A 13,179-nucleotide genomic window follows, 5' to 3' on the forward strand; every position below is an offset into this window, starting at 1 on the left:
TGGAGAGAAATAATACTTCTCAAAATGTATTGGAAAAGAATTACTTGATTTTTAATTTATATTTTTGCTACATAACAATTTGTTTTGAAATAAAATTTAACTAAACATATGGATAAGAATCATGAAGACAAGCTAGTCTTGAAGGTTTTTTCTTTCTTTCTTTCATGCAACTTCTGATACGTTAGTACTCACGATGGCCAACCACTGAGTTCGTTCTTTTTTTTTGTATCGACATTTCGTGGCAGCGACCTTGTTCCTCTCCCGTCGTCTTCTCCTTCTTTCTTCATCTTCTGGCGTTATCTATAAAATCGTTTGTTTTAAATCTAAAATCTGAAACGCTTAGAATCTATATACAAATAATATGAATATGTCAACAGTTTTCAGCTAACATAAAATTACAAATTAGTTGAAAACAAAGAAGTTAACCTGTTCAGTGCCGTAGACGAGATAACCCGTCCAAGCCGATCGGTAACACAGTGCCACGGACGAGTTAATTTGTTCTCAATAATACCTAACTTCAACGCTAGATGTCAGCACCACACTTGCATTTGACCCACTTACAAATTGCTTCACTTTCGATCCAAAATAGCCTCACGAAAAAAGTTACATAATGAAGAAGAAGCATTAGAGTTGTATTGTAGCAGCTGAAATACTTGGCAGTCAACAGGTTAAATAGCTAATCGTACATTAGTGAACGTGAAATCTATTTTATTTGTCACACTACTGCCCAATAGCTTCATTAGTTCTGTAATGAAAAGCTATTAACAAGTTTGTTTGTTTTGAGGTATAATTATCTTTTGAAATCGAGAGGGTTAATGAACCTACTTTTGAATCAAATACTAAATCATAAATGAAGCAGTATATATATATACGCACGCACACTCATATCGAGCAAAATTCAGAGATAAAAGCGTTTTAAAACGACGCTTTTGCAGGCTGTAGAGCTGTGATTTAAAGTTTCATGTTAAAGGTCTGTGATTCCTAAAATTATCATGTTTACAATACGACCTGTTTAATTTCTAATATTTTTGTGCGTAATGCTATTCAATATACTATTGATTTTAATTAAAGTAGCTGAAACGCCGCCCATGGGTGGCTGTCTAGGCCAGTAATTACTAATCGAAGTAATACCTCATTGGAAAAAAAATTAGAAAAAGTAAAAATTTTCTAAAAAAATATATATATTTTTAAAAGTACTGTATGGAAAAAGTGTTCGAATTGTGCTAATTAATTACACGGAACTCATTGCATCAAAATGATTTAATGTACAGATCTCAAAATTTTCACCAATTTTACTTATATAAACTGTGACGTTTTTATATATTAAAAGTGGTGCAACTTTTGCTGAAAACATAAGTTTTTTAAAAACTTCAGATTCTCAATATCACATTTAAAAATTACATCAATAAAGGTATGATCACATTCTCACATACAGTCCTAGTGGAAGTTGTGTTCTTGTTGTTTGTTTGTTTTTTAATTTCGCGCAAAGCTACACGAGGGCTATCTGCGCTAGCCGTCCCTGATTTAGCAGTGTAAGACTAGAGGGAAGACAGCTAGTCATCACCACCCATCGCCAACTCTTGGACTGCTTTTTAACCAACGAATAGTGGGATTGACTATCACATTATAATGTCCCCACCGCTGAAAGAGCGAGCATGTTTGGTGCGACGGAGATTCGAATTCGCCACCCTCTGATTACGAGTCGAGTGCCTTAACCACCTGGGCCTTTCCTGTTGCAAAGACAGTACTTTTGCTTAAAATTATATTCTATTATAAATAATTTTTTGTACATATCACGGTAATGTTTCTAACTGTTTGTATCTAGAATACCCAAAGGGTGAAAATTTTATGAACTTTTGTTTGTGGTGTCATTCAATAGATAACATCGGAGTTTTGGTTACATACATAGATACTGACATAAACGCTACGTCCGTTATAGTAAGGTGAAAAGAAAGATGAGTTGTATGACAGTAATCTAAGAAATAACAAAATTACACAAAAAAAAAAACAGAAAGATAGATTTTGGACAAAATAAATCTTGGGTGAAAGTCGTTTATTTCTTACAACTCAAAATTTCCCTTGCATATCAACCACTTCTTTAATTTTAAGAAAAAATACAAATTAATTGCATTTTTTGTCTTTAAAATTATTACATTTCATATTATCAGTTATAAATGAAATGTATTCATATTTCTCATTTTCACTGTGAATCAAACTCCAAAGCAGAAATCAAAGCGCTGCTATTGAATATAATAACTCCTTTCGAAAAAATTCTGAATAAATCTCTTAAATGATGGTGAAATACTGTAAACAAAGTCTTGTCAATTTCCTGTAGTAAACGGCATCCACGAAATAGCCTTAAATTAATAGTCTGAAATATTTTATCAGTTTTAACATGAAAACACAAGAAATATATATAGAGAGGTATAAAAAAGGTAGAAAAACCTTACCAATGTCTTTAAAATAACAGTTATTTTCATGATCACACAACAAAAATTATAATAACGACTCTGGCTAGGTACAGACGTGTTTAAGAAAACTATATTTTGAGCAATTGTTCATTTGAATGGTACTTTAGATCATAATGAGGCAGACAAGGTAAAAACTCTGATAGTTCGGATAGCTCTTACAGAACTATATTTCAGTTCTGTTTTGGGAAACGTGATAGCGTGTGAAGAACGAAAAGCCTAATCTAAAATTAAACACTAGTGAATAATGAAAATCTATATTACAAAATTGTATTGTATACTGAATCTAGAATTGTTAGTATTGTTAACATATTACTGGCAATAATAAAGTTGTAAACAACTCGGTTTTTAGAGTTTTCGAAATTTTTCACCTAGACAAAACAAGTAGGGGATATTTTCAACAATTTGTTTTGTTTGTTGTTAAGCACAAACCTACATAAAAGATATCTGTGTTGTATCCATATCAAGTACCGAAACCTCGTTTTTAGCGTTATAAGCCCTAACAACTAACAAACTAGGTCAAAGTTAAGATGTAAAATGGTTCTCTTACATATAATACCTATAAAGATAGGAAAACGCGCGACTTGGAGGAAATCTACTCACCGTTGTTTCATGACTTATAGGATAATAATGAGCACTCATGGTTTATGTGAGAAAAAAAGAAAAAAGTTTGTTTTATGTAATGTAAATCTGGTCTTTACTTAAGAAAAACTGTCCCTAAATCTATTTAATTTCTCTCATTAAAAAATTTTATCTGTAAAGTTAATTATTTTTTTATTGTGAAGAATTACCACTAAATAAAATCATCTCTGGCCCGGCATGGCCAAGTAGGTTAAGGCACTTGACTCGTAATTCGAGGATTGCGGGTTCGAATCTCCGTCACACCAAACATGCTCGCCTTTTCAGCCGTGGGTCGTTATAATGTGATAGTCGATCCCACCATTCGTTGGTAAAAGAGTAGCCCAAGAGTTGGCGGTGAGTGGTGATGACTAACTGTCTTCCCTCTAATCTTATACTGCTAAATTAGGGACGGCTAGCGCAGATAGCCCTCGCGTAGCTTTGCGCGAAATTCAAAACCCAAAAAAAACAACAAAATAATCTCTATACAAAATGATTTTTTCTTAAATACATAAACTCTATAACTAAGCCTAACGTGCATCATGTATGACTAACGTAGGAAAATAAGTAACATTCTTTGAGATAAAAATACATGTATTTCCACACAAATATAATTTCTGTTTGCCTTTTCAGTTCGTGGTTTACGTTGGGTATCAAATGTTATCAAACACAGAAACGGACAAGATCGGCAACCAAAGCATAGTTGTAGAGTTTTACAGAGAACAAAAGTTTATATATTAAACGACAATGCTAATCTATATTTTTAAAAAATAATAATTCGTAACAGATAATTACAACGTGGCCTGAATTATGTTTGAACTCAGCACAAAAGAATTCTGAAAGTGACACTTCCAACATAGTTGGCCCTTTGGAACACTTTTATGGGTTATTATATAGTAGAATGATTCAAATATATATTTTATGCCTTAATATGACTTTCAATGTTATATAACAGAACACACACACACATACGGAGAGAGAATGATGGAGAAATGATGACTAAGTTTGTATGTACTTTTACAAGAAAACTGATATTTTTAGTAAACAAGAATATAAACATGTTATACTAATTAAGAATAACCCCATTTATTGTATTTAAGTAGCAATACTAAGCACACTATAACCAAATCTATATACATAACCATTTGTGAATTTATATTGGAATTCGGTTCAGTTAGATATAAGATTTACCCCAATATATAATATATTTTCTGTTAAGTTAATAGAGTTAACACCATAGCACACTTAGCATAAAACTAATTTGCATAATCGTCTATAATTTCACTGATATGGTGTACTTTCTCTAAGTTAATTACGACTTGTTGACATGGAAAATTTGTTGATACACATTAAACTGAAAAATATTTACTTGGAACTGAGGATATTACTATAAGGTTTGTTGTTTTTAGAAATATACGTGAATTTGCAATCTACAATACGAATTACCATTACGTACATTCACCTAATTAGGAAAAAGGCTTAGGAACAGAGATTTGTCAGTCCTGGGTGTATTATTATTAGTACCGATTAATTTTAAGTTTGAAATATTATTTGTATACACAGAACACCTAGAGTAATAATTTTTTAAACTTGGAAAACTATGTGCAAAATGTTTAAAATCAATTTTTCAAAGTTATAAACGGTTGTGTAAACAACGAGATTGTATTTAGTTCAATTAGTAATATTATATCACATTAGTGGCGACATTACTATAATTGCTTGAAATGCGCTTTTGATATATCGTGGTAACGTAACATATTTTACTATAAGACTAAAAGCAAAATATATATTTTGCCTATTCGAAGATTTCATATATATATATATATTACACAGATAGTCAATATAGTACTCAGTTCTTAGCTTTATTTATCAACTTACGCTTTCTTGAGGTGGATCTCTGTATTCTGGCTGAACTTGACCTTTTCCTTGAGCCATTCTTTTGGTCTGGATGGTCACTCTAAGACCCTCCTTTATTAACTGTGAGCGAGTTGCTTGAACACTTGTTGGTGTATGTTGTCGTGGAGAAGATGTACTAGAATGTGGTGAATCCAGGGAAGGGGAACTCTGGGATACAAAATCATGGGGTGATGAAGGAGTTAAAGTGTGATATGACTGTTCATAAACTGAAGTGTGTGTGGTGGGATACTGAATCTCTGGTAAAGGGGCCATTTCTAGCAGGTCATGGTTAGGAGGGACGTCGAAGTGACTTCCCATGAAGTTTTCCTCCATGCAAGATTGATACAAGTTGTTCAGGTCTACACTCGAAGATGTTGGGTCGTAACCAAACATTGTGAATATTAAAATGCTGCACTTCTTGAACGTTCCAGTCTTGCTTGGTCACAAAGAGGAGAGGTGAATATCTGACTGGTAGTTGGTCAAGGATATGTCTTGCTGCTACAACCGCGGGTAACATCAGCTCCGTTTCAGGTTAGAATGGGTTCTTATTTCCGGTAACTGAGACCAAAGATCCATAAATATAACATGTAAAATGTTGATAAACCAGAACAAAAAACAGTAACCAGATACGTCAAATAATCTATAAGTATAATGACATATATGTGCATACTGACAAATAAAAGTAATAAAGTTTATTCCACAATAATTTATACACACATACATATATATATATAAAGACAACGTGTGAAAGTAATATTTCATATAAAAGTTAACTTCTTCACTTCCAGAACCAGTCAAGTTTACAATTTTTTACTTTTGGTAAAATGAGTTACATTTAACATATTTACTGCTCTTCCTATAATATCGAACAAAACCTGTATTGCATTTATTTAAAACCGAGGTATTGTATTATACTTTCAAAGATACGATTAAGTTTAAAATTTATTGGTTTGTTAAAGACCTGAAACAGAATTATCTCAAGACATGAAAATATTAATTGTAGTTTTTACACTTTTGTGTTTTTCTTGTTCCCTAACGGGACAGCAATAAGTCTATGGACTTTTAACACAAAGAAAATTCGAGGTTAGATTCCTTGCGGTGGACGCAGTAAATAGCTCATTGTAACTCCGCTCTAACACAGAAGAAACAAGAGTTTCTTTTCCAATAGGATTATAACTTTGAATAAATAATTTAAAATACGAATTTCATATCTTTTGTAGTATAAAAGTCTACGTTTATAACTAGCAATATATTAGTATCAAATTTTATAACAATGTTATATTAACTATAAACACTTCTTGATCAAACAATTTATAAGAATTTGAGATAACTTGCAAAAATCCCAGAAGAAAAGTCATTTCAATACAAAAAACGTAACTTATTTCTCACAAGGTTCCGTTCGTTTTATTTTCACAGATACGTCAAATAAAAATATAGTTTTTGTTATATGTAGAATTACGGAGCGCGTGCACTATTTAATCATGTTTCATAACCTTATTAAACGTTCCTCAATAAGTTTTTAGTTTAATTTTGGAAGCACAGAAAAGTTTTATTAAGATATCTTGAAGAATTATATAGACCAAAAAGTATGAAAATGTGTAATTTTAAAATAATTTACTTGCTACAGACGAAATTGTTAGAGAATCTTTACTTTCTATTTACTCTTCTCTACTGTAAAATATCCACATTAATTTATTATAAGACACAAAATATGATCCAAGTGGCGTAGTGGTTAATGAATCAGACTACAAGCCTGAGGTCTCGGATCGGGAGTTATAATATCATCAAAAATGCTTTATATATTAATGTGATAGTATGTTACAATAGTGACAGTTAATCAATTAATTAATAGTGTCTGGCTGCTTTCCTTCCATCTGGTCTACATGAGTGTATAAGATATTTAAGTGAACAAAGCAGTTATTCGAAAAACATGGTATCTATGAGTGAAACTTGAAGAATAACTTTATTCAATACATGAAATAACAAAAAATATCTGCTTTTTTTTTCATTTATTTTTCATACGATTTAGGTCATTAGATAAATGTCCGTAAGAAAGTATTCAAATTAGTCACTAGGTGTACATCATACCATACCAATAACTATGTATATATTCTTAATTTAAAACGTTAAGAAAAGCGTTTTGAGATTACGTTTAGTATAGTTTAATAGCGCTTTGCACCATGTACAAACATTATTTAAAAAAAAACAACAACAAACAAACATGGATAAGCAAATTGTGAGATACGATCCATTTCAGATACAGTTTTTTTTTTTAATATAGTAACCGTGTGTGTTTGTATTCACGATGTTAGTAAAATACGTTGATTCAATAAGTATTGATACAAAATGATAAAACCCCTATAACATGAACGCTTTTGAAAGGTGGACCTTTATTCTTTAGTGGCAAACTGAATATGCAGCAGTTTGTCACTGAAGAAGAAAGATTCATCTTCCAAAAGCGCTCGTATATAATTGTATACATCGGGATAAAAGAATAACAGTAAATTTACATTGTCCTGAGAAGACATAAATTAAAAACCTAAATGTTCGTCAATCTACTTTTGACTAACATAGATATAAGAACATTTATAATTTCTTTGACTTGACATGGACAGTAGTAGTCCTTTCGTCTGTCCTAATTGGGTTAATGAGATTTTTTTCAACGTCCTGTGAGCTGACAAAGCTGATTCTTCTCCGACTTGCTCATAACAACTATTATTCGTCTCTAAAATAGCTAAAACTTGGATCAAGGAAAACAACACTGTAACACAGAATAGATACATGTATATAACAACACGTGGGGTAATGAGAAATAACTTAAGACAACATACCCAAAAAAATGTTAGTTGAAAACAGGTAATTAAGATATGGCACAGAATAGCGTCATGTAAAATTAAACAATAACAACAATAAAAAAGAACTCATGAATATTTGTAATAATTAAGAAGGGAGAGTAAAAACTGGTCATGATTAGGTAAATTTTACTTTTCACCTTTTTTTTTCTTTTATCTCTAAATTTGTCTTTATTATCCCATGTCATGTAATCGCCAAAATTATAGTTCACACTAAACACACTTCTGAACTTTGTGTATAATTATAGGCATAGTCGCTTGCTTATACTAGTAAAAGTATAGATTATTTATTGTACAGGTGTTGCTGAGTATCATGGGATCCTTCTCGTGGTAATGATGTATTCTTTAGATCATTTATGTGTTTTTAAACGTTGTAACAAGTTTTATTTTGTCACAAACAGTGCAATAGTTCATTGTAACGCATGGAACTTCGATTTGTTCTGCAACGCAAGAAAAACAAATGTAAGCCATATAAAAGCACTGGATCAACATTTTTACAGACCAATAAAGTTAAAGCATGCATCACAGGGGCAAATAAAAGTAGAAAATTTCAATAAAAAACTTGTGTTTTACACCTTCTTTCTTCTTATGTTTGAAACAGATAGGTTTGGTTTGTTTTGAATTTCGTGAAAAGCAACACAAGAGCTATCTGCGCTAGCCGTCCCTAATTTAGCAGTGTAAGACTAGAGGGAAGGCAGCTAGTCATCACCACCCACCGCCAACCCTGGAGCTACTCTTTTACCAAAGAATAGTGGGATTGACCGAAATAATTTTAACGACCTCATGGCTGAAAGGGCGAGCATGTTTGGTGTGACAGAGATTCGAGAAACCCGAGTCGAGTGTCTTAACCACCTGGCCATGCCGGGCCTGTGTTTGAAACAGCACACACAGCTGTCTTCCATGAATTATACATTTTTAATAGCTGAAGGATCGTTAGTTTTGGAAAGGACTACTTCCTTAGTTTTTGACATTTTTCGCGACTTTATATATATACATTGTTAAAGCGTGGAAAGTACATTTTCTATATGAGTTAATTTCTATTCGTAAACCTAATGTATGAAATAAAATTAACATTAAAAATAGTAGCAGGTATAGGTGTCCAACCTCACATAAAAATACCATTCACCGTGTGCAGCTAACGGAGAAATAGTTACTCATAATCCAATTTTAAGACACCAGCTGGTGATTCAATGCACAGTTGAATAGAATCGGGGCACGAGCTTTATGTGCCAGCGCTTAGAGATGCCTGTAGTCCCAGTGAAACATTATAAACAATAAAATAAATAATAGTGGATGTGTTTTAAGTAAATGGAATTTTCTTTAATTAGTGGTTTATATTACCATAGTTATCTTGGATGTCATCATGCCGTATACAAATACACAGCAACTGAGGGGCTGAAATGCTAACTTCATGTAAAGCTATGTTAATTTATTTTACATTATTTAACTACTTTTCTGTGTCGTTAAACACTGTTTTTATAGCTCACTTTTCTGTATCATTGGATATTTTTTTTCGCCCACGATACACGTTCAGACGTTCTTGGTTTGAATATTTTCTCGGGTTTCACAGGGGCAGCTGCGAGTTCCTAATAAAACTTATTTCTTTTATTTTTTCATTATGTATAATAAAAAATAAACTGTAACGGCTAATTTATTCAAACGTTTAGGCGATTAACAAGAACATTCAGCAATATCAAAATGGCCGTCGAAACATAGGATTTTAAATTGTTTAAGTTAGTAGTGGATTTTGATTCACATGTGTTGGCTTTTCACTCTAGCTAGTATTCTCTGCTTAGTAATGAAATGTTGAATGAAGCGTCAGTAAATACGGAACGTCATGTTAATAATATGAATAAAATTATTATTTTTAAATTAGATTTTTTTAAAGACAAACAACTTAGTGCAACTTACGTCACAGTGCGCGTAGGTAGAACAACGTGTGACCCTTGGACCATAAATCAAGCACTCACACGCGCATCGTGCGTAAGTTGTAAGCAAGAAAGCATTTGTGACTCTGACGGAAGGAGTGCGTCAGCAGGGAAAACTACGTTAAAAGGAGGAATATATTATCAATGGTCAGGTCAGGCATAAACACATAATATAGGCCTAACAAAAGATATAATTAAGTACCTCTGTCATTATGATATCCTTCTGCTTCCAGAGATAAGCCAATCTGATTTCGCTTCATTTTCTTACTGAACTAATAATCTTTCTAGACGAAAAAATCGTGACGATTCAAGCCTACCTTACGACCTTTTTATATCTAATGAACATACCCCCTCATTCAACATAGTCCAGTTATTACTTACATCAATTAGAAAGATAGGATATTCCAAATCCTGAAAAACCATGACGTCTAGAAGTTAATTCACGTCTTTTGTGTGTTTGTGCGTGAAACAATCTATTATAGAGCGGGTGATTTGAAAGAATGGCATAATAACACGTTTTCGAAGAAGGAAATCATGTTTTAAAGCACACTGTCATTCCTTGAATTTTTTTCGAACAATAAGAAAATCATGATCCAAGGTTTAATGTTTCCAGACTAACAATGCACTCCATAGCGACTATAGACATTCTACTTACCACGAACCCATCGTAAGGCTGAGGCTCTACAACACTAAAGATTGAGTGGGCAGAACACAGATAACTTATTGTTTAGCTTTGTGGTTAACAATAAACAAACATACATCTCTAGAAAATGTTTCATTCATATTTTAAATTGTGAATCTCTTTAAAAAAACTAAAATATAGCTAATATCGATTTCTTACAAGTTCCCTTTAGAAAAACTGATTTTGGTTTGTTTTGAATTTCGCACAAAGCTACACGAAGGTTATCTACGCTAGTCGTCCCTATTTTACCAGTGTAAGACTGGTCATTACCACCCACTGCCAGCTCTTGGGTTAATCTTTTACCAACGAATAGTGGGATTGACCGTAAAATTATAACGCCCCCACGGCTGAAAGGGCGAGCATGTTTGGTGCGACCGGGATTCGAACTCGCGACCTTCAGATTAGGAGTCGAGTGCTTTAGCCACCTGACGATGTTAGACGAGCTGCTGTTAACTGTTTGTCTCTAAAATGTATTCAGTTTTAGTGATTCAAGAGTAAATAGACTTTTAAATTAAAAATGCTTTTAAAGCTATTGGAAAAAATATTTTAAAATGCATTTTATCAATTAATGCAGCTCGTAAGGGCTGAAAGCATCAAGAATGTGGGATTAATTTGGTATGAAAGTGGACATATTTTTACGATTTTTTATATTGGTAGTAACAATATGCTAAAGATCAGTTTACTTGAGGAATAAAAGTTTTACGTAACTACAAAAATTTTTTATTTTTTAAAAAAAAAGAGGTATGTACGTTGTAACATTGTTTCGGCTCACAGCTACGCAATGGACTACTTATTTACAACAGGGAATCGAATTTAGAAAACAAGTTTATGATATCACAGAATGACAGCTTTCTAAACAGTTGTACAGGAAGACGTTTGTAATGAATATATATATATTTTAGTAATTCATAACGAATTAATTCATACGTTAATAAGAACGATGTTTTAAGTCGTTTGGAACAAGTTTCTTTGTTGTCGATAGTGTTCAGTCTAATAGCTGTGACTACGTTCTACTGACTGACTTTACTTTATAACAAACTACCGTATAGAAAGGATAGGTTAGTATTAGATCATATATATTGAAAGCGATTCATAAACCATCCACAAAAGTTCTCTGATATCTCAGAGGACGTAACAGGTATGTGGTCGAACGGAATTGTTCTAATTCCAATTTATTCGGTCTTATTTTTTATGAAAATAACCAGATGTGGAAACTTATGAACCTTTGCTAACCTCGAACCCTTTTTTAATATTCTTATAATGGCATTAGGAGATTTACAAAGTTTTATCCCATCGGTTTTAAGGGTAACAAGATTATCGTTTCTAACCATAGTTTTGGATTGTTTTAGGACGTGGTTTCAAAGTTCACTGCTGTCTTAACATCATAATTCATGATGTTTCTTGTTTCCATGAAGACAATGAAATGCTGTATCTTTTTGGGCTCTCATCGTTTAATTATCTTCTCTTAAGAGCATCCTTCATAAGAACATCTGTGACATATAATTTGAATTTCTTTTCGGTGGCATTGCACATAAAATATACAGATGCTAAGCATGTAACGTGTATCACCATGACTTTCATCCGCGGCGACGCACCACTATGCAAGTTGTTCTTGTAAAGCATTGCGTCATCAAGTCCAAGTTTAAATGTTTCACCTTTTGTTAAGAACATGATGGTCTCAGTTTAAAATAATTAGTGAATGGCAATATGTCATTCGTCGCTAACTGATGCGTTTACTAACCTCTGGCCCCTCGGTGGGTCAGCTCTAAGTTTTAGAACTTATAATGCTGAAATCCAAGATTTGATTCCCCGCCGTGAACAGAGCGCAGATATCTATCGTGAAGCTTTGTTTTAAATAAACTTAACCTAACATTTGATTAAATATTTTTTATTATATTATTTTCTTTCTAAGACATTTGTATAACAATCGAAAATATATTAAAATAGCAGAATCAGTAGATGTTCTGAAGGAATATTGGAAAATATCGTTGTAGTCCTGAACATCCTCTACCCATTATTTGCAGACTTCACCCACGCACAGACTTGGGTAATTAAGTGTAATAGTTATTAAGAAACTCTTCATAACACGAATGATTTTTGCTTCGTGCTTAACGACACACATCAACGAAATGCTAGTGCATGTCGCTCCAACCGGAACCCTTGCGGGCTTTGTCGGCCTCGAGGCGGACGCTGCATTTGAACGCTAGTCTGCATGGCGCGTGGGCGCGCGTTGCCCTAGTGACGTAAATGATGACCCCTATACTATATATATATACACACATACATATATATGTGTGTGTGTTTGTAGGTATATATATATATATTACAAACAGACACACATTCAGGCGTGACGATACTGAGAATTTTCACTGTAGTTAAAAAAAAAAAGTTCCGGACGAAATGTCAAAACTACATCATCTCCAAATGAATTTACTGTAACGTAGAACTTGACGCTTTTTCGAAAATCAGCACTCCTATATACACGTAAATGCCAGAGCCTGGTTAGTCCTATCTTATATTTATTTTTTTTATCTACATTTACTTTCGATGCCAACAACATATTCAACGAGGTTGTCGCTAACACGTTTCAAATTTAAATATTTTAAATATTTGTTTTTATTATATCAGAATAAATATTTTAAACTGTAGTGCATGAAAAAGCTGCCTGGACTTTTGTCGCGATTGCTACCAAGTCAGAAACATTCTTTCAACGAAGAACGGTAGTCTATTCGTCG

General features: G+C 32.9%; 1 protein-coding gene across 3 annotated transcripts in view; it reads right to left on the bottom strand.

The window, feature by feature from the left end:
- The window catches only part of LOC143222828 (activating transcription factor 3-like), a 74,895-nt gene that overhangs the window by 14,360 nt on the left and 47,356 nt on the right, over positions 1-13,179 (bottom strand). For all 3 annotated transcript variants that reach the window (XR_013012515.1, XR_013012516.1, XM_076449908.1), the window contains exons 2-3: positions 4,965-5,540; positions 193-300 (exon numbers count right to left, since the gene is read on the bottom strand). Coding sequence is in view for 1 of the 3 variants with exons in the window: in XM_076449908.1 (XP_076306023.1) it covers positions 193-300; positions 4,965-5,375 (519 nt within the window). In the remaining 2 variants the exon portion in view is untranslated. The remainder of the gene's footprint in view (positions 1-192; positions 301-4,964; positions 5,541-13,179) is intronic.

The sequence above is a fragment of the Tachypleus tridentatus genome, chromosome 8, assembly GCF_004210375.1.
Source record: "Tachypleus tridentatus isolate NWPU-2018 chromosome 8, ASM421037v1, whole genome shotgun sequence".
Classification (NCBI taxonomy): domain Eukaryota; kingdom Metazoa; phylum Arthropoda; class Merostomata; order Xiphosura; family Limulidae; genus Tachypleus; species Tachypleus tridentatus.